Source organism: Trichoderma evansii, assembly GCF_050947405.1.
Source record: "Trichoderma evansii strain SZMC 28006 chromosome Unknown GGI43scaffold_15, whole genome shotgun sequence".
NCBI lineage: Eukaryota > Fungi > Ascomycota > Sordariomycetes > Hypocreales > Hypocreaceae > Trichoderma > Trichoderma evansii.
In genome coordinates, this window is record NW_028145191.1 from 888,025 (window position 1) to 912,198 (window position 24,174).

A 24,174-nucleotide genomic window follows, 5' to 3' on the forward strand; every position below is an offset into this window, starting at 1 on the left:
CTGATCATGTCGTACAGACAAACATGAAGGCCTAAACCTTAAGGACCGAGTAGCCGAAGAGCAGTGCCTATTATCGCAAATTACGGTTGATAGAGCAGACCTATGAGATTTTTGTAACCTTTACTCATTCTGCTTACCTAGTACTTCTCTTCTAATTTAGACGTGATGCCTAAATCTACTCTGGCGCTTCCCATAGTAAACAGGAAAGCTTATTTCATATACGTAGATTAGATTACTCTCCGCATGAAATACCAAAATCATTATAAATTCTATTAGAGAATAATGCGCTTGTTTAACCAAATCTTGATAATTGATCAAGCGCTGCCGAATTTATAGGGTAAGACTAGCGTAGACAAGCTACTAACCTAAGTATTCAGTGACAGCCATGCCGTACAATCGATAAGCTACCGATAAGATAAGACCGCAACAGGCCGCCAAACACGTGACCCCAGAAAATGCTCCAGATTTGTTCGATAGGCCTTCAACACCATAGAGACAGCGTCGAAATCGCCATAAAAACGATCCGGCACAATTGATCTCACAAGCCATGGCTCTCCAGTCCTGCCGCCCGAGCCTGGCCCGCTGCCGGCACACCGCTCGCGCTTTCGCCCCGTGTGCGCGCACATTCGCAACCGAATCAGAATCAGCACCCTCAACACCAGAGTCTTTCAAGATCCCCGCGACATCAGCCAGCACAAAGACGAAGCCGCGATGGAGCCAGACACCCGAGGGTATGAAGGCACCTCTGCAGCTGGACTTTGCAAAGAGTGCTCGGAACAAGATCTGGGCGGTGAATAACGATCCCACACGGTTGGACGAGGTTTACAACCGTTTGCTCGGACCGGGAGGTAGCAAGATGCTGCCGGAGGAGCTCAAGTGGCTGGCAGTGACGCACAAGAGCTTTGATCAGGGAAGAAGAGGATTCAATGACAGATTGGCACTACTAGGTTTGCTATGGTGGCTGTTTTGGACATGGAAATGCGTGCTAAACTCTGCATTTAGGACGATTGACGATGGTAATGGAAGCAACAAAAGAGATTGTCAGCAAAGAGCCTCTTGACGGCTCAATACTCCCCGATCAGTTCGACAGAAAACCATTGGAAGATGACCAATTGCTCTCGGTAGACAACCTCAACGTCATGGGACCCCGAGACATTATCGGCAAGGATAAGCTCTACCAGTTGGCCAACAACGTGGGGCTGATGGATGTAGTGCGGTGGAAGCCTCGATTGGTACGTTAATGACGCTTCCAACACTCCAATGATTTAATACGATGACATTTCTAACACGAAGAATAGCCCCGACGGCTCGAGGCTTCAGGTGTGGAAGTGGTATTAAACTCGGCGCTCATGGCCATCATCGGCGCCGTCACATTGCAACACGGATCTGCCGTGGCGGCAAAGGTGGTGAGGGAGAGGATCTTGGCGCAGGTACCCAAGGACAACTAAAAATCTCATAGACTAAAAGGGGGAAGGGGGAGTGTGCTATAAAGAAAAGAGAAGGGATAGCGGCGACGGCGGCGTTGTGTAACCATACCTTGTACTATTTATGAGGAGACGAAGCTAAGTGTTTTGAATCTAGAAAGCATGAATGCACCTGGCTATGACGGCAGGATGTACCATTACAAAATTCGCTCTTCTTTGGTTTAGTGAGATGGATGTATATATATTATATGAAATGAAAAAAGAGCTAAGCTGCTAAGTACAATTTTATAATTATTAGATCTTGCAGCAGAAATTATTAGGGGTATCTCATAGCATCAGTGCAAATATTCGCTTTGCTTATACTGCTTCCTCATCTTTTCTCATTTCATCTTATCTTTTCTCATCCCAAGAGTGGTGCCTCTTCGCCTACAGCACGCTCATCGTCAGCGGAAACATCATGAATGAACCCTACAAAACCATACTTAAGCAACTTTTCACGATGCAGCCATCCCAAGCAAGTTCCCGCACCAGGCCCAGCCAGAATCGAAATCGCAACCATGCTTAGCGGCACCTGCCATCCCACCTCGACAAAAACCCAGTACAAGACGGTCCAAGCAATAAACTGGAAATCGATTTCGATGAAGCTCACCGTCAGCTTGGTAAGCTCCTTGCGGTCGTCACGCTGGGCAAGATTCCAGAAGACGAAGAAGTGTGCCGCAATAGACAGGACGATGGGTAGTGTATAAACAAGGGCCACACTCTGCCAGTGCGATTCGTGGTGGATGTCGGTAGGACCAACACGACGTATCCGCTGGATAATGTAACGCACGCCCTGGCGCACAAGCGAGATGTAGACCGGGAAGAAGAGCCAGATGGTGATGATGGCTGGAGAGTTGTACACCAGCATGAGAATCGAAGGGAGATAAAAGCCAACGGCAACGGCGATGGGGATGGCCACAGCCTCGGAGTCTGGCAGCGTGCGGCCCTGCTCTTTGGCATTGAGAGCATCAGAATCCGCAGACACATAAGTCTCATTCTCATTACTGCCACCATCCTCGCCTGCCTGCTCCGCCAACACCAGCGCCTTGGCCCTATGCAAAAACGCCGGCACAATCACCAGCTGCCATATCATGGCACCACCCAGCAGGTTAAACACCAGCCACCACAGCGTGGGCCTCGCAATCAGCGCGTTGGGCCTGTTGCAGCGCCTGGCCGACTCCACGGTGCACACCGTCGCCAGCGCTCCAACGTAGGCCAGAATGACGCCCATGACGGCCCTGGACCGCAGTGAGTCGAGCGCGCTCTGGAAGAAGCTGACGAGGAAGCAGGCCGGCGTGCCCAGCAGCGGGATATGGCTGAGGCCGGGGATGCGCGCGTGGGAGTTGCATTGCGACCAGAGCAGGGCGATGTCAACGTCGGAGCTGGAGAAGAGCGCGGCAAAGGTGGCGATGGAGAGGATGATGGGGACGACGAGGAGGTATTTGAAGGGCGCTGTTTGGATGGGCGGCGCGAGAAGCCACCTCGAGGAGGTGAAGCGGCGAGAAGGCATGTTGAGTTATTTCTGGCCGCTGTCCTCTTGATGCAGATGTCAAGATGATGCTCTTATGAAGGAGTTTTCATGACTCTCGCTGCGAGTGTGCAAAAGAAAGATTCAAGGAAGACAAAAACGAAGAGATGACACGAGCCAGCCAAATGAGATCGAGGCTGAGTGAGTGTCACTTAACACTAACAGGAAGCTCAACTGCCTGTAATCGCCCATAGCTTTGCTGAATCAAGTCTCAGTGTAGCATTCGTTGTGACCCGACAGGGCTCGTAGCGGGGTCTAGTGGCTCGCTGCTAACCATGTAAGTGCCTGATGGGGACGAATGGCGGCGTCTGGCACTACACCCGGATAGGCGAGCAGATGATCAGATCACCGGGCCTCAACAATTTTCACGGATTTTTTTCCTTCTGGTGTCTTAGGCTTGAGATGGCATGAACGGTCTGAATTCTAGCAAAAGCTGAGTAAGATGTCTGGGAGCTTGGAGCAGCGAGTCTATGCATGCATTGCATTGCATTAGCATCTGACATATCTCGCCTGTTATGCCTGCTATAGATCTTAGTTGTCGATAGCGTTGCATCTAGCTGGCTTCGGCGAGCCTTATGAGGCGAAAAGACTGATGCGACTTGAATGATGCACGGAACTGCTGATGTAAGTGAAGATAGCAGAGAGGCAAGCAATACGCAATAGAGGCGTATAAGTGAAGACGGGACAATCTATCACCCCGGGACAATCGTCCGGAGATCATGGTGGGGTTTTGGAGAGGGCAGCTTTGGATGGCCAAGGTGTAAGAGCTACCCCTCATTCTGTTGAGCCGCCAAAGCAATCATGATGATATAAGTGATATATAACTTCCCTTTTCTTCAAGAGTCGAAATACAAAACCCCAATTGCTCAGTATACAATCATCACCACCATCATGGCCTCTTTCCCCACCGCCTACGACGCCTCCTCGCCCAACGAAGTCGCTCCGCCGCTGCCCTCGGCCCCGGCCATCGCCATCGGCCCCTCCTCCGTCCTCCAGCCGCCGCTCTCCCGCCGCGGCTCCGGCCCAGGCCTCATCGTCATCCTCCCCAACAGCGCCTCCTTCACGCCACGGCCCGCCACCGTCGAAAAGCCATTGGACCCGGAACCGCTGCAGAAATGGGCTGAGGAGGGCTTTGCAGTCGTGGCCATTACGCTGCCGGCGAATGAGATGGAGGAAGCCACTGGTGATGACGCTACTGTTTCGGACGTTGTGAACCAGATTAGAGAGGGCGTGGAGGCATTGAAGGCTCATGAAAAGGTCGACACAAAGGACAAGTTTGGACTCATATTCTACGACGAGGCCATTGTGCTGTCGCTGCTCCTCGATGCCGAACGCTTACAGCAGCATGGCATCGCTGGCATCATCACTTTCTCAGAAAGCTTTCCTCTAAGCCCCCTCACTCCTGTCCTCCCACTGCTCTCTCACACCAGTATTGCTCCACCACCCCAATCTCAAGAAGGCAATGATAAGACTTCCGACATCAAAGTATACTCATACCCAGACACGAATCCTCACTTTGTCTTGCCGTCTGCGGCGGCCTACCACAACGCTTCTGCTAGCATGGCTCATACTCGAAGCTTGGTGTTCCTCCGAAAGCATCTCGGTGGACCTCACTTTGATCTCGAGGCTATCTGGGAGGAGCACTGCTACTGGGAGTTTGTAGGACGAAGTGTTGCTAAGACCATGGCCACCATGGTTGTGAGTTCATCCTTTTCTCCTCTATGAGATGTTTGATATAGCCACTAACGAGCAATATAGGCGGAACCATATGTTAACCACGTTCCTACGGTGAGTAAATGATTCAATGTCATATATCTGGTAGTGGATGTTGATCTTTGCGTAGATGACGGGAGGTATTGGCCGCGAGAAACTAACTGCCTTTTACCGCGATTATTTCATCTTCTGGTAACTTCATCCAACTATCATGCCCACACTCGAATTGATTCTCACTCACTCAATTTCTAGCAACCCCCCGGACACAACTCTCAAGACAGTCTCCCGCACCATCGGCCCAGATCGCATCGTCGGTACGTCTATTTCCTATCTCCCACCAATCTTTAGGAAACCCCCAAAGTAAACCAAAATATTAACAAAATACAAACAGACGAATTCATCTTCTGCTGCACACACACAACCGAAATCCCCGCCCTCATTCCCAAAATTGCCCCGACCAACAAGCCCCTTGCCATCCCCACGGTGGGCATCATCAACATCCGCGGCGACAGGCTCTATCACGAGCACATCCTGTGGGACCAGGCCACCGTGCTGCGCCAGCTGGATATCTTGCCCACGCATCTTCCCTACGAGGGCGTTTCGATAAAGCTACCGGTGGGCGGGGCCGAGACGGCGCGGTTGTTGTTTGATGAGCGGGATGGTAAGAGCAATGAGATGATTGAGGGTTAAAAAAAAAGGAAAGGGGAAAAGAATGATGTACGTATATAAATTGTGCTGAGTAAAAGGAAAAAGCCATTGATTTACATAAAGATCTCCAAGATAATATTGTGCTGTGATGCTTGTGCCTCTTCTTATGCTGATAGCACCAAACCTACTTATACCAAATCCATTTTTACATGTTTTAAGAATGTTCATCGTCATCCCATCATCATCATCCCACCATAATAGACATAACTTAAACAGAACAAGAAAAGCATAGTAAATCATACAATCAAGAATGAAACCCCCATCCCATCACCCCCTCTGAATCTTCCTCAACCTCGCCCCTCCCTTCACCCTACTCGCCGGCGCCTTATTCACCTCCGGGATCTGATACCCCCTCTCCCTCTCTAGCCGATGCCTCTCCCAGAAGTCACTCGTCTCCGTGCTCAAGCTGCCATTCGGAGCTCTGTCTTCACCCCTTCCAGGCCCTCCTTGCCTGCGCTTTCCCCCTCTCCTCGCCGCCATACTATCCATATACTTCATCGTCCACTGCGCCACGGGCCTTCCCAAGATTTCGTAAAACAAGCGCAGCACTCCTCCATACTGTCTACCGATCCACTTGAAGAAGCGTCGCGCGTTGGTGCTCCATGCAACGATGAGAGTCACTACAATCAGGGCCACGCTCGCCGGGATGCCAATCACGGCAATCGTTCGCAGCGGCAGATTGTCACCTCCTCCCCACTCACGCGTATTCATGCCAAATATTCCAGTAAAGAATTGAAGCGGTAAGAATATGACGGTAAAGGTCGTAAAGATCAATACGCTTCGGCTCTGTGCGCTGGCTAGATCGGCATGTAGTCTGCTGAGTCGAACTTCATCAACTTGCGCCTGGCGTTGCACCATTTGCAGCAGTTTATCGTATTCGTCTCTCGTGTTCTTCACCCGCCGAATCATTTCCTCCGTCACGTGGATATACTCTCCTAGCCGCTTCAGTGCCTCCATGAGAAATCCTCGTCCATGGACCGTGTGAGCTCTCATCTCGAGGCGATTGTAGATGGTATGCATCGATGAGATCACTTTGGTCTGTCTCTCAAAGAGTCCCAGCAGAGTTGCCAATTCGTCTTCAATGTCTCGCAACTCCAATAATGCCGAAGTATTATCCCTATTCTCTTGTTCGGCTCGTCGACCCTCTTGTTTGTGGCGCTCCCGAATTGAGCGAGCTTTATTCTCGACAGGCTCATAGTCAAAGGCCTTGTCACGAAATCCTTCTGAGCGGAACTCTTTGAGCGATGTTGTAAGTTTTTCAGTCTGCCAGACGTATTAGCGAAAAAGGCACTTGGTATATATCCAATCAGAGCAGCAGTTTAACTTACCAAGACGCTGATGGCTTCTTCAAAGATGCGGAAGACCTCCAGATCGGGATGAGAAGACTTATCAAGAAGAACACTCACTGCATGCAAAGCTGCTAGTGCCGCTAGGTCGAAAGAGGTATCGCAGAGGCGTGTAAGATCTACATTGACATCGTTGAAGATGCTATCGCGTAGGTCTGCCTGCTGGAATAATGGCCCCTCAATAGGATCGCTCTCACGCTTGGGGAAGAACGAAAGCAACGTATCTATGACATATTAGCATGAGGTTTTACTGATAAAGAGGGTACAAGGTAAAGGTCAGCTCACGAGTTGAAATAGTCCAGATCCATAGCTGGTCCACCATCAGGACGTTCCCATTTAGCACATCCTTCTCAGCCTCTTCATCTCCGTTCTCTCCACCATTTTGGTTATTGAGTTTCTCCCGCCAGCTGCTTGTTCTACTTCCACCAACATTGCCACTTCCAGTACCACTTCCATTTCCGCTTTTATTGCTACTTTGTCCTGATGCCGAACCGCTGCCCGAGGTCTGGTTATACAATCCCCTGTATTCAGCCACGTCATAGTATCTTTCCTTTGTTAACTTGTACAGCATTTGGTCGTCATCTCGAGATCGAGTATCTCTGATAGACGGGTACCCATATTGATCCAGCGTGCGCCGACAGTTGATTGGCGGGTCATGCCCTAGGAACTCCCAAACAACTTGCAGCTCCAGAGAATCCGACTTGGCAACCGATTCAGGGACGGGTCTTGCCCTCCCATGAGCCAAACGCTTCGCAATGAGTTCACGCCGGCGAATGAGTCTCTTGTACGAGTCAAAGTGTAGATACGGGAGAAACAGACAAACATACATCTGATCATCTTCACTAGGTGGGGAAAGGGAGCGACTGGTTACCGAATGAGCCCGTGGAGATACTATCATAAAAAAAGTGAGTATTAAAGGTTTTTGGGAAGGAGTAGAAGAAGTTCAACTTACACGTTCGAGGTGCTGTAAAGTAACATCCAGGCTTTGCATAATGGGCATAATGCTGCGAGTGTCTGCCACGAGTGTGCCTCCTCACCCAGAAATCGTGATTCGACAAAGCAGAAAAGTCCCTTTGGTATGAAACCTGCAACGTTTGAAGGACAGCCTAGTAATGGTATCCTTTGTTAGCCCTCCTGTATGCATTGACCCAAGATATTAGTCAAAAACTAAAACTTACAGTCACCCAGGTAGGGTTATTAAACGGTAAATGAATCCAAACAAACTTCCTCGCCTTGGCCTCTGGCTTCATAAACGCAGTATGAACCACCACTCCGTCATCCACAATGACAGTCTCGCTCGGCCTATGACCCCTCTCCTTTGCCATCTTCCGAATCGCAAGAACGCTCTCAGGTAGTTTTGGAGACCCCTCCAATCCACCGTCGTCGTCATTGTCATCGCTATCATTCTCAATCCCAATAAGAGCCCTGTCAAATGTACTTCTACTTCGACTTGGCGGCGATAAAGGAGGAAACCCACGATACCGAGGGGGAGACGATGTGCCGCCAATGTCACTGTCGAGACTCATAGACCGACTGAAGGACCGCCCTACTCGGCCTCGTAAGGGAGGTGACAGACGATCAATTGCAAGCTCCTGATCTAAGCTCGCCCGCATAAGGGGCGAGGGTTTCCGAAATGGTGATGATTGCTGCGGAGGAAGCGAGATAGGCCGAGAAGGAGGTGTCATAGGCCCAGCCACGGGTTGTGAACGTATTGCTGACGGTGCAGATTCCGTACTCTTTCTTGGTCTTGATATCGGGGAGTCAACTGGTAGAAGGAGGGGCGACGGTGGCACTGGGAATACTGAGGGTAGCGCAACAGTGTGATCAACTGAAGGGACACCAATTTGGTTAATCCCTAGAGCATTCTTTACCGTCATTGGATCCGGAGGAAAAGGAACAGGCTCTGGTGGTCCATCCATATCCACCAAGCCCGTCCTCCCTCTCATAGCTAGGAATCTTCCTTCCTCAGGCGGGACTTCCGACTCATTTAGTCTCTCGCTCAAGCATGCCTCCGGGCCTTTATTCAGAAACTCTCTCAGTGGCAGCCTCGTTGACCAGGCCCTTACTGTTCCATCATCTATCCCCGCATCGTCGAAAAAGCCATGAACCTCTACCGTCACCTTCTGCTCCAAGTTGAGCATCCATTTCCCTGCTCTCGCATCCTCTCGGGCATTGGAATCTGCCTTTTCGATATGCTCCGCTAGCTGTCGTAAGAATAGTCGCAGAGTATGCACGTTGTGTCTCCCAAAGGAAGCAATGTTAGCATGGTCACCCTGCAAGGGGAAAATACGCTCTTGACGCATCCCCAGAATGGCTGATTTTATAGATGTCAAGGGGGCAGTGAAATAGATGTCTCCCGAGTTGGCCGACAGTCGAGAGTCGATTGTTTCGTAAAAAGTCCACACACGGAGATCATCAGATATAACTTTGAAGTCTTCGTCCACGTGTAGGAGTAGATGGTTCCCCATGCGTAAATCGTCCGTGAGAGATGCTGGCAAGGGGACCGATAGCTGGAGCAGATTCTGAATGCTCGACGCCAAGGTGAGCATGGCAAAGTAGCTGGATCCTTGATGCGGTGTTCCTAAACATATCATCATTAGCATCATTATCACATCGTCATAAATGTTTACAATATTGTGGTACTCACCAAAGAAAGCAACTCCATAACATTCCCTCAATATCCCCTCATACTTCACATCCCTACTCGCCTTCACCAACGCCATCTTCACCACCAACCCACCAATACTATGCCCAATAAACAACAGCGGTCTTTCCTGCCTCTTCTCTCTCGTCCTCAACTCCTTTAATTCATCTAACAGTGCGATAGCCAGCTTGTTCAGCGTCATCCCATCCACAACCTCCGGGTGCTCGTATAGCAAGATCCTCGCCCTATTAGCCTCTCGACGAATGCCCTGCCTCACCCACGACGGGCCCTGCCGCTCCACCTCATTAACTTCCGCATCCCGCATCGACGGTGCACCAAAGTATCGTCCCATGAGGCCATCTCGATTCCAGCTCCGTAGGGGATGCCCACCCGGACACGGCACCGTGACGACATCAACGCTCGTCTCATCGTGTGTAAGTTCGCCCTCAGGATCAAGTGTAAACCGGGTCCTCGGCTGCTGGTTCTGTCCGTCTCCAGTTCCCGGCTTCTCAGAAAATCTCTCGCTAACCCGAGGTTTCAAATCAGTATCGTCGGTATCCGTAAATATACTTGGCGTCTTTGTTCTGCCAGATCTCCTTCGCGTTGGAGGAGGAGCAGGCAAGTCCAGCGCGAGGCTGGCAGAGGCCCGCCGTATCGGGCCGCCGCCACCGCCGCGAGCCATACCTATCCCTCGCTATAATATAGCGGTCTCAGTTGATATAGCGGATTGATATCAAGGGTCAGGCACGGGTGATTACGACGTATAAGCCAAGCATCATCAAGCGTCCAGCCAGAGCAGACGTCTTTTTATATACCGAAACAAGCTCGATAAAATAAAACATGTAAAACGAAATAAATACGCAAAAAGAAATCACGGTCAAAGTAAAATTCCATCGCAGACAGCATAAGCATCACCTCGTATCCCCACAGCCCAAATCACATTCTACCTTGCAAACGAAACCGAGCAATCACCTGCTCGCTATAGCATACGCAACCCAGCAAGCAGCAACCAAGCAAGGCATCTTCGCCATCAAGGCAAAACGCTATTCGATCCAAGGCAATATCTCATGAGTAATACTCCGCAAAGTAAAAAACCGCCCGCCCCTTATGGCATGGCACGCAGCAACAGCCACCAATCCACAGGCCCCGAGGACAAATCTGCCACCCTCGGCATCGCAACCCCAGATCACGAATCCCTCGCATCTCGCACACTCACCCGATTCATCTCAGACCAAACACCACGCTATAAAATCACTCAAGCATCGCCCGCAGCTTGACAGGAACCAAACAGTAAAGAACAGACGCATATCGACAATAAAAAGGCCCGTTCTTCCCTTCTTCCCGCGACAAACCGAAATCATCTGCCTCGCTCGTGACGACAAGGCGGGAATGCAGGCGAGGGAGGCATCCCTTTCAGCAGGCTTTACAGTGCTTACAGCGCCCTCTAGGCTGCGGATGACCCCAGCTGCACCCCGGTATTTTTGGCCATGAGACTGGCGCCACCGTGACTATTCGCGGCACATGGACCCCTAGGCTGGCATCCAAGGTTGAAGACAATGCAAGATTAATTAGATCCACTAAAGCGGGAGAAAATCCTCGTTTAAGCTCATCAGATTGTCGCCTGTCGGCTTTTGAATGCTCCGCAAACATGCACATGATATCAAAACTGCCATCCGTAGGCTCGGCATTCGTCATGGCTAGCTCGGCGTCGCATCCGACTTAGTGTAGTATAAGAATAAACATTTGAGGCCGCCTATGCGTCAAATCATGTGTAAAACAGGTGCTCTAGAAAGATATATACAGTGTCTCAAGAATCCTGGTATTTGCCCTTTAACGCCAGGCTCCTCAAAAGTCGCAAACCAAACTGCCATGTATAGTAATTATTGCAGCCATATCCCTATTCACAATGTCTCGTGCGCCTTTGCCAAATGTAAAGTAAAGTAAAGCAAAGCAAAGAAAAGAAGATAGAAAGCTCCCTTATAAAAAGAGATCCTTAACGCCAGCTAATGTACATGTGTGCAGGGTATCATCTCAGTCTAGCAAAATAACCTATTCCTTTATACTCCCTCGCCATCACTTCGTCTGGAAGTCGTCTTCAAAAGTCGTGCAATGAAGCACCGCATCCGTGTAAAGCCGGTTTGAGACCATACAGCTCTGCCCTGGCCGTATGACAACTACTCCATTCGGGCCTAGCTTGAACGTCTGGTTGCTACCCATCTTGACACTGATCTTGCCTGTGCTGACAGAACACGTGCGCACTTTGCTCATCTCCTCCGGCCAGTGATACGAGTGGCCTGGCTTCAGGATAAGAACGTTGAAGCCGATACCTGGAGAGATGGTAACGGGGTGTTGGTCAGACATGTAGGCATTGGAAAAGCCGATATCTAGTACAGTTTGTTAGGTTAATACGTTCTTGGTATAATTAGCAACAGCCATGACAAAGGGATACTCACTCATATTAGTCACTTCGTCTTTGATAGTACCAGGGGCGACTTCCCAATCTTCCATTTCTTCCACCTCATTCATCTGAGAGGCAGACAAGTTCTGAGCGGTTGCTGAAGTTTGTACGGCGGTTGATACGGGTGGCGAGCTCTCTTTTTGAGAGGTCCGAATAGGGACCTGCTCAGGCTCCCTTTTCGATAGTGGTAGACCGTCTGATACTATATCATAGTCATCGTCTGTGTAACCGTCATCCACTACAGCTGCCTTGGGCCTATTGTCGGATGCTGATTCGCGTTTAGATTGGGATGCCGTCTCTGGCTCTGTTGTTGCATTTTCTTCTTCTTCGCTCAAGCCATCAAGGACCATGTCGTTCTCATTTTTAGCCCAGTCGCACTCGTTTTTGGTACGGTAATAGCAATATTGATATTGGCAGGCAGTGCACGTCTCGGATTTGCTAAATGCAGCCCGCGCTTCAGCCGGGAGACTCGCAGGCAAACCTACGCAGGGATCAGACAGCCGCGATACTCCCTTGAATTTGCGGCATGGATTTTTCTCTTCTGCAGTGCCCACCAGATATGCTAAAACACAGGCGTAATGGAGAGGATCAATGGTCTTATCAAAATGATAGTCTATCCACGAAGCCGGCAAATTCCGAATCCGCTCATATTTCGATAGCGCAAGTATGTCCGGCCGAGAAGGGATTTGCTGATTTGGTGAGAGAAACCGGTGCAAATATCGAAGTGTTTCAGTCAAAGGCGGCTGTTCCAAGAGCTGGCTGGGAGGCGATGGCGGCAGCACAGGTGCTTGAATAGGCACTTGAACAGGTAAAGGCACTGGAGTCTTCTTGGGACGTTTTGCCAATCTCTCTTCCATGACATCGTTATACATATCAGTGCGTAAAGTGCGTTTTGAGATATCAGGAAAAATACCTGGAACAGTGCTTGTACGAGAGCTCCCAAGTACTACTTTTCCCACAGGCGGGCTCTTTTTGCCGAGTAGCACCTTCTGCCTCTCCGAGTATTCCGGGGTTGCGGGAGGAGGTGCTCCAGGAGATATCGGGTTGCGTGAAATGATGATACCAGGAGAGCTGTCGTCTTTGTTTGCATAGTCTCTGATCTTGGAAAAGGTACCGTCGCCATTATCATTGAACAAAGAGCGGCTATGCTTCCCATGAAAGTGAGCCGCAATTTGCCTCATTTCGATGGCAAGAGCTCTGCAGTCGCGTACCGGACAAATAAATGGCCGTCCCATATCAGGCTCAGGATGGTCATATCGTTCTTTCCCTGGCGGAAAAGGTGCGTTTTGCGTTCCTCGCACAGTACCATCATCCTCTGGGAGCAGCAAATATCGAATCAGCAAGATGTTCATACAATTGAAGGCATTTGCAAGGGATATGATCTAAAACTTGCCTGTATAAAGATAGTACGACACATTGTCGGAATTTTCCTGTAGTCCGGTCCAATTTCCCTGAGTATTTCGAAGACCCATGGTGTCGATCTGATCGGTAGCTGAAAGCTGCCGAGTTGGAGGAGGCGACGCGGTCTCAGACGCAGATGCCGATACGGGTGGTTCCACAAGCTGGCTTCTCGAAGCTCGACGCGACTTTGAGCCGCTACTCGCAGATCTGTTGAGTTCCGTCATCTTCTGCATTAGGACCTCTTCTGATAATCGTTGTGCCCCTGGTTCTGCTTCGGCTGCTGCCCCTCTAGCCCCATCCCTTTTTAGAGGCCTTGTCAAGTCCATCTTGGGAGCGGAAGATGCGAGAGTGCTTGGTGGTACAGCAGGTCCTAAACACGCGAATGTTAGCGCATCCAGCGGAAACAAGGCGTTGCAAGCTCGAGTGAACTGGCAGCAAAGTGGCAGCTGGTTGCACAAATATGGTCACTCAAGGCAGGAACATCGATTCACTTTGAGCTGACCAATGGCCACCAGCCCCATGTCTCATTCTGCCCCGTGCGCCTAGAAACACAAACAAACAGGACCATTGGCCATTCACCTTTGTTCTCCATGGTTGTTCTCTTCTTGGCCTCCCAGTCCTGTTGTGCCTGCAGGATCTTGTCGCTTGTCGCCAACGCCTTTCGTTTCAGCGCCGGTCCGGCTGTCACGTTCGAATTCAAGGTCCGTAAAGGCGGGATAGGTATTGGCACGGGTGTCTCGACATGGGCAACGGGGTTGCCAACCGCTGGCGAAGGCGGTATAATATCACTGACGACTAAAGCAGGCGGCGTATCAGCTGGGTTGTCGCGTTGACGCATCGTCTGGCTGTTCCTCCTCCACAGGGATTGTTCCGTACGCTTCATTTTATGGGCGGAAGCCATAGTCCGGCCGTAGAAGAAGGCTGGGCGCGCGAGGAGCTACCGACGATGCTGGGGAGCCAAGAGGTGTTCTCCCAAGCCAGTGGTAGAAGCTATATTTTCGTATATGGACACGTTCGATATTGGCAATGGCCCGGTGGGAAATGCAGACCTTATATCTCTGTCAGGCTGCCCAGGCTCCAGGCATGGCGCGCAGGCAAGCTGCAGCGACCAATGTTGATTTTCCTTGTTGGTAAAAATCAAAATAAATTTCCAAATAGGATAGATACCCGGTAGGATTCATAGCCTGTCGTCGATCCGCTCCCTCTGCTGGCGTCCCAATCGCGATTCGAGCGTGGAGTGCAGGCCGCGGAGCGCTGCTACAATGGAGCTTTAGTGACATGCAACGCAGCGAGGGGCAGATTCAGGCGTTAGCGCGGGCGTAACGCGAGCGCGCAGAGCTACATGTGCGTTGGTTGTGCGAGGGCCAACAACAGCAGCAGCGGAGGTGGTGGCCGTGTATTGCAAGGCTGAGAGCGTGGAGAAGATTTGGAACAAGATTGATTTGTTGTTTGGGTTTTGTAAGATTTTTATTTGCTTCTCGGCCTTGCTTTATATAGGTACTTGCAGCAGCAGTCCTGCCAATTGTTTTGCGTAATTCTTTCCTTTCTTAAAAAGGCCATCGTTGTTCAATGTAGCACTTCAGTACCCGGACAAGGTAAAGAGTTTAGTCATCAGACCTTGTTCAACTGTTCAACTAGTCATGTTGAAATAAAGTCTGGAAGAGAAGACATCCAAACAAGCTTACCCATCTAACCCCATGCGTTGATGCCCTACCTTCCCTTATACCTATTTGGGTAATCTTGCATGTGCGTCTTCTCTAACTGATTTGCTGTACATACAACCTACTGCAACTAATACAGCAGATATACCATGTGCCATATCATGCCCTTGGATACTTACACCGTCAAGACATCTCCCATCTCTAATTCAAATCTCTAATTCAAATCCATCAATTCATTCGTTTATTTCTACTATACACTTTATTTTATTGAGACAGGTACAAAATATCCCCAAGCAAAAAAATCTCATCACCACTACACCATCGTTCACTACCAACTCATTCATTCATTTCATTTATTTGGCCTTCTTGCCAGCCTTCGCCGCCTTCTTAGCAGCCTTCTTGCTAATCGCCTTGACAACCTTCTCTCCTCCGCTCTCAGCCCTCTTCTTCGCCGCCTCTTTCTGTCCGGAAATCTCCCGCTCCCTCCTCCATCGTCTGTGTCGGAAATACTGCTTCCTCGTCCTGAACCTCGTCGTCTTCAGGCCCGTCGTCTTTACTAGTCGACCAATGCGCCAGTTATCCTCACGGTAGCTGTAATCCGCCCTCAATCTCAGCAGCCTGTCCGGCTCGCCGGCCTCCAATCGTGTGACTTCAAAGGGAATTCCTGACGGAGAGAGCTCGGGCTTTGCAGCCTCGGTTCGTATCGTGTGCACTGTCTTGTTGAGCTTGCGCTTGCGCTCGGCGTGCTGAGGATACGGTAGTGTGTCCTCCTTGTTGAACACTACACCAATGTATTTCCTGTCGGGGTGCTTCGCCGGGTCGCGGTAGTATTTGACGTAGCCTGTCGCCATGGAGTGAATGGTGTGATCGCGGCCCATGATGCAGTTCTCGCCTGGCCACCAGTGTGTTCCGCGCTGCTTGTAAAGGATGTTGCCGGGAATGACGAATTGATCTTTTCATTTTAATCGAGTTAGCAAAGAGCCCGCCAAACCACTATAAATCTCCTCAATTGAAGTAGACGCACCTCCAGTTCGCTTGGCACCGAGCTTATTGGGAATTCCCCTCTTGCTCTTCTTCCTGTAGGCTCCCTGCGCCTTCACCGAAGCATTTCTTCGACCCTCGGCCAGGACATTGGCCAATTGCGCTCCAAGAGGAGCAACAGCGCTGTTGGCAATTGTCGGCCTCGAAATGGCGGCCACAGCGGCCAATATCGGCCGCTGTAGAGTGAAGAGTCGCATGGCCATGCGAGCTGTTCCCCTCTGTCGTGGGGGGAATTTTTTTTTTTGCTCGGCTCTTACGAGGGGTTTGATGTCAAAATGCTCCAATGCATCCTTGTATCAATCCTAGTTCAAAGATCCAATTTTGGAGTTGTTGGTGCTTAGTCACCAGCGCCATCTTTATCGATAAGAAATTGTAGTGGCCAGCTTATCATTCGGGAGCTCTTCCGCCAAACGAGAGCGTCATCACCTCAACTCTGTTGACTTTCTCCGGCCACTTTGTAAATCGCCAATCGAAATTTTCAAAATGCGGCTCTTAATAGCTCTCTTGTCCTTTTTCACCCTGGCCAACGCCCAGTTTGGCTTTTTCGACCAAATGTTTGGCGGCGGCGGCGGCGGTCACCACCAAGAACAGCGTTCGCAGAACAACCCCAGCGACGCTCGCCATTATCAACACCAATACACACATTGTAAGTGATCTCGCGTCTTCACCTAATTCCACTAATATCCTCTACCCTACGTCCATTCTTTTCTTCATACCAGTTGCCGAACAAAGGAAAATGCAGAGGGAAAACAATTACTAACGAAAGATGTGAGCAGCTACCTGTGACAACTACCTCTGCCCCGACACCCTCGCCTGCGTCCACTTCCCGCACCACTGCCCCTGCGCATGGGACGCCAACGACGACAAATTCGAGCTCTCAGAAGGAAAGCGCACCTGTATTTCAAAGGGCGGATTCAAGAAGGGAGAAGCCGCGCGCAAGATTGAACTGGCGCGGAAGGGTTTGCTTTGAACAAAGGGCGTTTATGCTGTCATACGGGAACACAAAACATACAGTAACAATACGATGAAAACAAGAACCTTTGAAGATGTTGTATATAAAGATGGAATATAAACATGGGTAGCCTATAGACTGATGATTGGAATGCGACTTATTGAAATAGAGATTCTATTCGTTGAGAGCGTAAATTCTAAGATCACATTTGCCATCAATAGAATAAAGACATGCAACACATGATAGACATATACCAGTGTTTTTAGTCCTGATCAAACTGTCACTATGGTATCCCCATAATCTCATCGCCGCCGTTATGTGTGTTCCTCGTATCCATGCCACCTACAAACGCCGTCATATTCATATCCATAAAACTCCAACAAAGTACTCATGCGAAAATATATTCCAACTCTCCCGATCCCCCGGCATAATGCAGCGGTGCACTGAAATGTAGTAAAAAAAAGAAACCGAATAGTAAATATGGCTAAAAAGAAAAGACAAAAACCAATCCATTGTTCCTTGAACTACGCCGAGCCGTTGGCAATATTGGTGGGCAAGGGGGGTACAGGCGGGACTCCATTCTCCCCTTCATCATCATCGTCGTCTTCCTCATCCTCATCATCAATAGCCTCCGGATGTCCCAGAATCTGCGCCACATTCTTCATCTCATAATGCTTCTTCCGCGCCTCCTCGAACTTGCGGTGTTTCTCCCTCTCCTCGGGCGTGAGTCCCAGGACCTCCTCTTCCGCGGAGGGGGTGACGCTCTTGTTGTCCACATGGACCGTCTTCTCGCTGGAGCTGCGTGACGCCGCCGCTGGCCTCTCCGGGATCTCCTCTTCTGGTTCGCCCAGCGAAAGGCCCGGAATGTCGTCTTCAGCACCGGCACGCTGAGTCTTGCGGCTAGCAGCAGCACCGTCCACCTCTTCCTCCTCGTCATCGGTTGGGTCCTCTGCGGGGTCGTAGTGCTTGGCATAGGGGGTCTTTGGCTCGGTGATTTTCATAGTCGACGAGCGCTCCTGCTCGGTCAGGTAGAGGTTGGCCTCGTCCCACTTGAGACGCTGGGCCGGCTCGGACGGGTCGCCGATGCTGTGGGAGGAGTGGCGGCGTGAGCCTGCTCCAGAGGATGATCGTCTAGGTCCAGCGTTGATCTGAGTGTTTGCGAGGGTGACCTCTTTGTTGCTCGACAAGGACCGCTCTCGCGGCTGTTCAGGAGATGGCGGAGAGTTAAAAGAAGGGTTTTTGAGGATGCCTAGAGCGTGAGAGGATGAGAGTCAGCCGCAGCCGCGTAAATAGCAATAACCACCGCCAACACCAGCGTAGCACGAGACTTACCCCTGGGCCGTTTGGCATCTGGGCCCGGCGGGCTGTGAGAAGGCGGAGAGCGCTCAACTGAAGTCATCTTGGCGGTTGATTAATCTGGCCAGGCAGAGCAAGAATGAGGCTGAGATAGCGCAGGCTGAAAGCCGTCAGAAGGGCAGCTGTAGTTCGCAGGTGATGCAGATGGTGCGAAATATGAGCAGGATCCGAATCACGTTGCCTGGTCTAGCAGCTTAAATAGGTCTAGAAATTTGAGGCAGCTGAGCTTTTTTTTTTTTGTTTATGCGCAGAAAAGTATGTACAGCGCAAATGTATGTGTACCCTCTCAACCTGCTTCAAGGTGGGGAGGAGAGTAGCCCGAAAAGCTGCTGCTGCTGGGCCCAAAAAGCTTGGAGAGGAGCTCCTAAGCGGGGAATCGAAACGCTGTGGCTGTTTGTTAGTGGGCTCTCGATGCTGGCGTTTTACCAGCGAGCACCTGCTAGCTAGTGCTAGTAGCATCCAGATGACGCATCAGTGGCATGTCGTCACACCCCATTTCCAGGGTTGACTGATCACAAGCCTGTGGCCCAGAGAAGAGCAGTCAGCGGCTTGAGGGAGAAAAAAGGTGCTTTGTTCCATGCTTCATCGTGAAAAATCGGGTTCGATGATCTCATATCGTGCTTTGTCTTGGGTTTCTATGCACGATCGGTGCCAAGGCGTTGTATGCATGGCTGGTTCGTGCAGGTTGCGTTACATCTTTACAGACGGCGCCGAGGAAGAGCACGATGTTTCTCTCCAGCTCATATAGCTCGCTGCAGCTTGACTCAATGATGCCTTCATCAAGTTAGGGTTAAAACAAAAGTTCTCAGCATAGAGAAGAGACGATGGATAGGCATCATATCTGCATCTGCATACACTAAGTTGTCGTATGATTGCTTTCATTGTGCCGTATATTACCGCCTATCTACATCTACGCCATAGTACATGGGTGATCTACAGAGTCGCGCCTGGTTCAGGAAGGCATCGTCTCGCTTCTGTTTCTGCAGACAAATAATAATGTTATTGTTATTGACTTGCGCTTTCACAGATATACGCTGGCCTAATTTATATAATTGTCCTGCTGACCTTATTCGTGCCCGCCCATCATCACGCTTTATTTCATGTCCTCATCCGTATACAAAACCCACGCCCGCAAGTCAAATGATAGGTAATAAAGAAACGAGAGTGGAATGGAAATATAGAAACCCAAAAAAGAAAAGAAATCACGCTTCAGAGATTCGATCATGCCATGCCGCTATGAAAAGTATGCCCGTCCACCACAGTAACAGATAAGTCCTTGCGAAAAGAATAGACGCATTCGAAACTCATAACAGGATATCGATGAGTGGCATATATAGAGAGTATTATGGTTGTTAAAAGGTAAGGAAGATGAAGAAAATCCGCAAGCGCATCATCATTTGCAAAACGTTTGCCGAGCTGGAAAATTGGTAAAAGAAAAAAAAAATTGCCAAAAAATCCAGCCAATCTTCCGAATACACATTATCGCTCATATGTGGCATCCTCCGATAATACTTTGGTAAAAAGTATTAATATGTCGAGTTATGCCATGATGGCGTTTTATATTTTATTCTTAGGGACCAAGTTGAGCACCGCATCGAGCAGATTGTAGCCGGTGCGGTAGCACACACTCTTATCCTTTTCTGAGCTCCAAATATCGACACAGCTTCGTAGAGTGTCGAGAATAATTTGCCGAGGAGGAAAAGCACATCCCATAGCAGCAGCTCCAGTAAGAGGCGCATCTGCGCGAAGTACATGAATGTACGTCGTCAAGGTTGCGGAGAAGAAATCTAGCACAAACGCTCGTCCGACAAGATCTAGTCGTAGGTTCGGATCGCTGCACCACATTTCACGGTAATGCACCAGCAACGCGAGACAACATTCCAAGGATGACCAGTACGACTCAGGAAACATGACAGGGCCCTCTGGGTGTAACGCAAAAGGACGGTGCAAAACCATGAGGCATCGTCGTAGGAAGATGTCGACGGTTACTCGTTGTAGCTGTCCGACACAAACGCGTTGGGCATGGCTCATGAGCTCTCGCAGCTGAGCGTTGTACCGCAGCACATCGGGGTATGAGATTTGATCCTTCTTGGAATTGATCTGTGCCATGACGGATAGCACGGTTGGTAGCGACTGGTACAACACCATCTGGAGGCTATCTGGCGGGCCCCATTCTGGAATCTTTTGCAAGCTGCCAAGCTCATCTGGTCGTGTAAGGGGTGGCATGCCGGTGCACATGGCCACCTTGATATCGAGATACAGGATTGTAAGCCATAACTTTCGCCTGGCGTCCTTTTCCTCTTGGTTACTCTCCGCCTCATCAGAGGATGGGTCCTGCGGGAGACCATAGATGAAGGCCGTACGGACGAGCAGTCCAAGCAAAGACCAGCACGAATCCACGGACCAGCAAGTGGGATTGCAGACCTGCTTGGCCACGACCATAAGGGCTAGCGTCTTGAGGGTGAGCAAGGTCGGTCGGAAGGAGAAAGGCGTCTGCATGAGGCATGCCTCGGCAGCCATCATAAACTCTGTGGCGACTGGAGGGTCTCCTTCGGGAGAGGCGAAGCTGCCGAGGCCCATGACCATGAGGAACTGTGCCAGCCAGCAAAGATTGGGGGCATTGGGATCCACCCAATACCTCTCTATCTCGCGCTTGAAGATGTGGAGGTCGATGATCGGATTCACCACATCAAGCAAGTCGAGATACTGTTGGAGATACCTTTCATGGTTTGGCCTCTCGCCCGCCAACAGCCGGGTGACGGCCTCGCGCGCAAAGTACTTGGTGGCACCAGGGGTACCAAAGGGAAAATTTCCCGGCAGCGTGAAGTTGGCTAAGCAGGCATTTGTAGCAACGTCTTCAAGAGCGGCAGCCAGCGGGGCCGATTCTAAAGATGCCAAAGCGCCAATCTATGTAGCCCAGCTATTAGCATGTATAGGATATTTCACGGCATAATATTGCAAGCATACCTTTGTCATGAGATCTCGCCAATGGCTGGATCCTCGTACTTTGTGTTGGACCTGCCAGGTGGCAAGAACCGTCTTCGTCTCTTCGTTGTTTGATGGAGCTGTGGGACAGGGGAATTTTCCACCATTGGGTCCCTTGTTGTAGCTGTAATAGCACTCCCTGCCGTTGCCGCTCGACTTGCAACGACCGCAAGGCAGTTCCTTATCGCACTTGACTTTGAGGCGATGGCAGCGCAAACAACTCAGACAATTGCGCTTACGCTTGCGAACAACGCGCAGCGGGTTTGCGGCACCCTCAACCGGCATGCCATTTGCATCGAGAGATGCAGCAGGTTCAGGGCTCTCAGTTGATGCAGTGGGAGAGATGAGTCCATTTTGGCCTGTGGCCGGGTCACCGTTGACGGGAGGAGATGATGATGATGCGAGCGCAGTCCTCGCCTGTCGTGATGAGCTGGGAGACGCACTAGCGCCATTGGCAGCTGCTGCGCTGGGCACCGCGACGCCATTGACATCGAAGCTGCAGCGCACACCGGCCTGGATGCATCGAGAGCAAGAAGGCTTGAGAAGATCGCAGCGCCGCTTGAAATGCCGGCAGCGATCGCAGGTTTTAACTTCGCGCATATGGGGCATACTATTCCTTCACACCGTTGAAGAAGGAGACGGCACAGGGTGCAACAAGGAGAGGATCAATGTCTCGCCTTCGAATCTCGGCTTCGGTATCAATACCGAGACGAGGAAGCAAAAAAGAAGGAATTTCTTTCCCGATAATTGATGGCCGGGAGGACGTGCGTTGCGCAGTGTCTAAGATGTTGGATCGCAGGATTGCTGGCGACGTGTTTTGTGTTCGTCCAATGCTGTGATGATATTGCAACCGCCAGACTGGGACCGCCAGACCGGGACCAGGCTGCTTCACAAAAGACGCTCAGCCGCGCAGAGCAGATGCTGGCCCCCAGTTTAAGACACAGCCTCGGGGACACGCACACGCAGAGAGAGACGCCACGACTGACTGGCTTGGGTTCGTTCCGTCAAGCTAGGCTCGGGGCGGGACAAGACGAAGGGAGAGAAGGGGGAAAATGTTGATTAGCGAGGCGTTTCTTGTCGCTTATTGCGATTGTTCGTTTGCTCTTCGTTTGTCTGCGCCAGCGGCCAACAGTGCTCGCGGTTGATGTCAATGCAGATGAACCGACCGATGCGCGACGAGATGGTGGATAATGAGAGGGAAAAGACGAGAAGTCGGCGGTAAGCGGTCAAACCAGCGAGGCGACGTTGTTAAATGCGAGAAGGATTGAGGGCCTTGCAAAGTCGGCCGCAACTAACGCCGGCTCTGGGCCGAGCTGGGAGCCGTTTTTTGCAGTGCTGAGCTGCCGCTGCTAGCACGAGGTACCTGCTGAGCAAGCAAGCTAGGCGCCACCCAGAGCTGGGATTTACTGGATTTGGGGGTGCGGTTGCTGCGCTAAGCCACTACCTCGCCTTTAGCGCAGCGTGTCCTTCTGTAGGGCGGCTGCTGCGGGGGGCCACTGCGGATGGACGCAATTGATCGGTACGGAGCAGCCCAAAAATGGCTTCTCCGTCTGGGCGAGGCCTCGTATGTATACAAGTACCTGTAAGAGTGCTGGATATTCCAGTGCTGTAATCGCCTTCTATGCCTTGTAACATAAGAGTGCTGCATTCTTATCGACCTTTGATTCCTTGCTGCCGCAGCATATAGAGGGCGACCACCAACATTTACCTACCTGTTAGTACATTAAGCTCGTCCAACAAATAGAGTACAGTAAGCACTTCAATACAAGCTCACAGCCGTCTTAAGCTCACCGAAGGGCTTGCGCTAGTACTATCTGCTAGCGGGAGTTGTGCTATAGCATGTGGAGAGACTTGGTGGAGATGCGACCGGGTCCTTTGACCAGGGCCGACCAACGCGCAGCGAGATGGATTAATTAGGAGGGCCACCATCAGCTCTAAATGGCCAGCCTGTAGCACGCAACTGCCAGACTAGGACCAGTCGACCAGGGGGGCTGCCTTAGGGCCAAGGCCTGTCCGGATGGGGCCAAAACGGCGCTGAAGCTCGCTGTCGCACACTCGCACGCTGCGTGGAGGAAGGCTTCTGGGAGGAGCGAGATACCAGGCTATAGACGTGCTGTGGCCGCTGTGATGTGACCTGTCAAGGGTCCAGGCCGCGCGTGGCTGTTTGTACGCCATGCTTAGTAGTTTTGGCACAGACTAGCATCGGCAAGTGAATCGAGGCGCCGATAAGATGTAACGCTACCGCTGCTAGTAGTATGTATGCGTAGTGAGCGTAGCAGCATTTGCCCTGTTCTATTTCAAGAAAAATCTCTCTCGTTCTTTTGTTTCTGCCAAGCGGAAGCCAAGCGGAAGCCGAGAGAAGTGCCAGAAAGGCGGAGAAGGGGGGTTCGCATAAGACCTGAGGCTCTCTGTTCGCGCTATCATTATGAAGGGCTGCCCAGACATGGTAGACTGCGCGTAGTGGATAATGCGCGGAAGAACTATCCCGGTTGAGTCTGTTCGCCTATTGCTCTCCGGAGCCAAAGAGCAGAGCGTTGTACGAGTGACAGACGGCGGTTTCCAGCGAATCCGTGTCAAGGTCGAAAGCACTCAAGGTTTCTCTCGCCAAACAAGACGCTGTTGGGTCCAGGATGCGGACGGGTGCCCGTGCCGCTAACGACGGCAGCCTTTTGGCTAAACAGCAGCATCCTTCATACGCTTTCCTCTTCCTGAACAGCGGCAGCATATTGTAAGGCTGAAGGGGCCGCAGGTTCCGATAGCCCCAGCCCTCAACTTCGTCCTGGTCCTTGTGCATGCGTAGTGCATACAGACTGCGCATTGTGGTGGGTGAATAAGCTGCCACAGACGCTCATAAGCTGCCACAGACGCTCATGGCTGGCTGGCCGGAATGCGCTGCTCGTCGGGGCCCCAGCGTTCTG

At 51.0% G+C, this 24,174-nt stretch overlaps 9 protein-coding genes across 9 annotated transcripts; 3 read left to right on the forward strand and 6 right to left on the reverse strand.

The window, feature by feature from the left end:
- Positions 1–468: 468 nt before the first annotated feature.
- Positions 469–1,636, forward strand: GGI43DRAFT_100353 (mitochondrial 54S ribosomal mL57 domain-containing protein). The gene is made up of 3 exons (XM_083198784.1): positions 469–947; positions 1,003–1,232; positions 1,299–1,636. Exons 1-3 carry the CDS (start codon positions 548–550, stop codon positions 1,446–1,448), a joined length of 780 nt encoding a protein of 259 aa, XP_083059037.1. The 5' UTR covers positions 469–547; the 3' UTR covers positions 1,449–1,636.
- GGI43DRAFT_100376 (uncharacterized protein) lies at positions 1,476–3,178 on the reverse strand. The gene has a single exon (XM_083198785.1). The coding sequence runs from the start codon at positions 2,971–2,973 to the stop codon at positions 1,825–1,827; it is 1,149 nt and encodes a 382-aa protein (XP_083059038.1). The 5' UTR covers positions 2,974–3,178; the 3' UTR covers positions 1,476–1,824.
- Positions 3,179–3,882: 704 nt separating this feature from the next.
- Positions 3,883–5,394, forward strand: GGI43DRAFT_424057 (uncharacterized protein; the record flags this gene model as incomplete). Its single annotated transcript, XM_083208321.1, has 5 exons — positions 3,883–4,689; positions 4,750–4,779; positions 4,835–4,896; positions 4,957–5,018; positions 5,096–5,394. 5 exons carry the CDS (start codon positions 3,883–3,885, stop codon positions 5,392–5,394), a joined length of 1,260 nt encoding a protein of 419 aa, XP_083059039.1.
- A 176-nt stretch (positions 5,395–5,570) lies between these two features.
- GGI43DRAFT_100446 (uncharacterized protein) lies at positions 5,571–10,296 on the reverse strand. The gene is made up of 6 exons (XM_083198786.1): positions 9,406–10,296; positions 7,937–9,339; positions 7,711–7,864; positions 7,044–7,649; positions 6,741–6,982; positions 5,571–6,675 (listed from the first exon to the last, which is right to left on the reverse strand). The coding sequence occupies exons 1-6, from the start codon at positions 10,082–10,084 to the stop codon at positions 5,680–5,682; spliced, it is 4,080 nt and encodes a 1,359-aa protein (XP_083059040.1). The 5' UTR covers positions 10,085–10,296; the 3' UTR covers positions 5,571–5,679.
- Positions 10,297–11,184: 888 nt separating this feature from the next.
- Positions 11,185–14,242, reverse strand: GGI43DRAFT_100463 (uncharacterized protein). Its single transcript, XM_083198787.1, has 4 exons — positions 13,841–14,242; positions 13,254–13,631; positions 11,856–13,175; positions 11,185–11,786 (listed from the first exon to the last, which is right to left on the reverse strand). The coding sequence occupies exons 1-4, from the start codon at positions 14,160–14,162 to the stop codon at positions 11,476–11,478; spliced, it is 2,331 nt and encodes a 776-aa protein (XP_083059041.1). The 5' UTR covers positions 14,163–14,242; the 3' UTR covers positions 11,185–11,475.
- An 893-nt stretch (positions 14,243–15,135) lies between these two features.
- Positions 15,136–16,257, reverse strand: GGI43DRAFT_409755 (mitochondrial 54S ribosomal protein bL27m). Its single transcript, XM_083206553.1, has 2 exons — positions 15,947–16,257; positions 15,136–15,874 (listed from the first exon to the last, which is right to left on the reverse strand). The coding sequence occupies exons 1-2, from the start codon at positions 16,164–16,166 to the stop codon at positions 15,276–15,278; spliced, it is 819 nt and encodes a 272-aa protein (XP_083059042.1). The 5' UTR covers positions 16,167–16,257; the 3' UTR covers positions 15,136–15,275.
- A 58-nt stretch (positions 16,258–16,315) lies between these two features.
- On the forward strand, positions 16,316–17,093 carry GGI43DRAFT_409756 (uncharacterized protein). The gene is made up of 2 exons (XM_083206554.1): positions 16,316–16,609; positions 16,740–17,093. Exons 1-2 carry the CDS (start codon positions 16,447–16,449, stop codon positions 16,931–16,933), a joined length of 357 nt encoding a protein of 118 aa, XP_083059043.1. The 5' UTR covers positions 16,316–16,446; the 3' UTR covers positions 16,934–17,093.
- A 122-nt stretch (positions 17,094–17,215) lies between these two features.
- On the reverse strand, positions 17,216–18,394 carry GGI43DRAFT_100625 (PP1-complex regulatory subunit GLC8). Its single transcript, XM_083198788.1, has 2 exons — positions 18,248–18,394; positions 17,216–18,164 (listed from the first exon to the last, which is right to left on the reverse strand). The coding sequence occupies exons 1-2, from the start codon at positions 18,312–18,314 to the stop codon at positions 17,440–17,442; spliced, it is 792 nt and encodes a 263-aa protein (XP_083059044.1). The 5' UTR covers positions 18,315–18,394; the 3' UTR covers positions 17,216–17,439.
- A 1,291-nt stretch (positions 18,395–19,685) lies between these two features.
- On the reverse strand, positions 19,686–22,280 carry GGI43DRAFT_100756 (uncharacterized protein). The gene is made up of 2 exons (XM_083198789.1): positions 21,239–22,280; positions 19,686–21,178 (listed from the first exon to the last, which is right to left on the reverse strand). The coding sequence occupies exons 1-2, from the start codon at positions 21,863–21,865 to the stop codon at positions 19,829–19,831; spliced, it is 1,977 nt and encodes a 658-aa protein (XP_083059045.1). The 5' UTR covers positions 21,866–22,280; the 3' UTR covers positions 19,686–19,828.
- Between the last annotated feature and the right edge of the window lie 1,894 nt (positions 22,281–24,174).

Excerpts from the sequence above, each read along its gene's own strand:
- GGI43DRAFT_100353 (XM_083198784.1), top strand. The coding sequence starts at position 548 with ATGGCTCTCCAGTCCTGCCGCCCGAGCCTGGCCCGCTGCCGGCACACC. Across the intron at positions 948-1,002 it reads TGACAGATTGGCACTACTAG|GACGATTGACGATGGTAATG; the intron begins GTTTGCTATGGT and ends CTCTGCATTTAG. Across the intron at positions 1,233-1,298 it reads TGCGGTGGAAGCCTCGATTG|CCCCGACGGCTCGAGGCTTC; the intron begins GTACGTTAATGA and ends CACGAAGAATAG.
- GGI43DRAFT_100376 (XM_083198785.1), bottom strand. The coding sequence starts at position 2,973 with ATGCCTTCTCGCCGCTTCACCTCCTCGAGGTGGCTTCTCGCGCCGCCC.
- GGI43DRAFT_100446 (XM_083198786.1), bottom strand. The coding sequence starts at position 10,084 with ATGGCTCGCGGCGGTGGCGGCGGCCCGATACGGCGGGCCTCTGCCAGC. Across the intron at positions 7,865-7,936 it reads ATAACCCTACCTGGGTGACT|GCTGTCCTTCAAACGTTGCA; the intron begins GTAAGTTTTAGT and ends TACCATTACTAG. Across the intron at positions 7,650-7,710 it reads CTTTACAGCACCTCGAACGT|TATCTCCACGGGCTCATTCG; the intron begins GTAAGTTGAACT and ends TTTTTATGATAG.
- GGI43DRAFT_100463 (XM_083198787.1), bottom strand. The coding sequence starts at position 14,162 with ATGGCTTCCGCCCATAAAATGAAGCGTACGGAACAATCCCTGTGGAGG. Across the intron at positions 13,176-13,253 it reads GTCGTACTATCTTTATACAG|AGGATGATGGTACTGTGCGA; the intron begins GCAAGTTTTAGA and ends TGCTGCTCCCAG. Across the intron at positions 11,787-11,855 it reads AGACGAAGTGACTAATATGA|ATATCGGCTTTTCCAATGCC; the intron begins GTGAGTATCCCT and ends AAACTGTACTAG.
- GGI43DRAFT_409755 (XM_083206553.1), bottom strand. The coding sequence starts at position 16,166 with ATGGCCATGCGACTCTTCACTCTACAGCGGCCGATATTGGCCGCTGTG. Across the intron at positions 15,875-15,946 it reads CGGTGCCAAGCGAACTGGAG|ATCAATTCGTCATTCCCGGC; the intron begins GTGCGTCTACTT and ends TAAAATGAAAAG.
- GGI43DRAFT_409756 (XM_083206554.1), top strand. The coding sequence starts at position 16,447 with ATGCGGCTCTTAATAGCTCTCTTGTCCTTTTTCACCCTGGCCAACGCC. Across the intron at positions 16,610-16,739 it reads TCAACACCAATACACACATT|CTACCTGTGACAACTACCTC; the intron begins GTAAGTGATCTC and ends AGATGTGAGCAG.
- GGI43DRAFT_100625 (XM_083198788.1), bottom strand. The coding sequence starts at position 18,314 with ATGACTTCAGTTGAGCGCTCTCCGCCTTCTCACAGCCCGCCGGGCCCA. Across the intron at positions 18,165-18,247 it reads AGATGCCAAACGGCCCAGGG|GCATCCTCAAAAACCCTTCT; the intron begins GTAAGTCTCGTG and ends CTCACGCTCTAG.
- GGI43DRAFT_100756 (XM_083198789.1), bottom strand. The coding sequence starts at position 21,865 with ATGCCCCATATGCGCGAAGTTAAAACCTGCGATCGCTGCCGGCATTTC. Across the intron at positions 21,179-21,238 it reads GGCGAGATCTCATGACAAAG|ATTGGCGCTTTGGCATCTTT; the intron begins GTATGCTTGCAA and ends TGGGCTACATAG.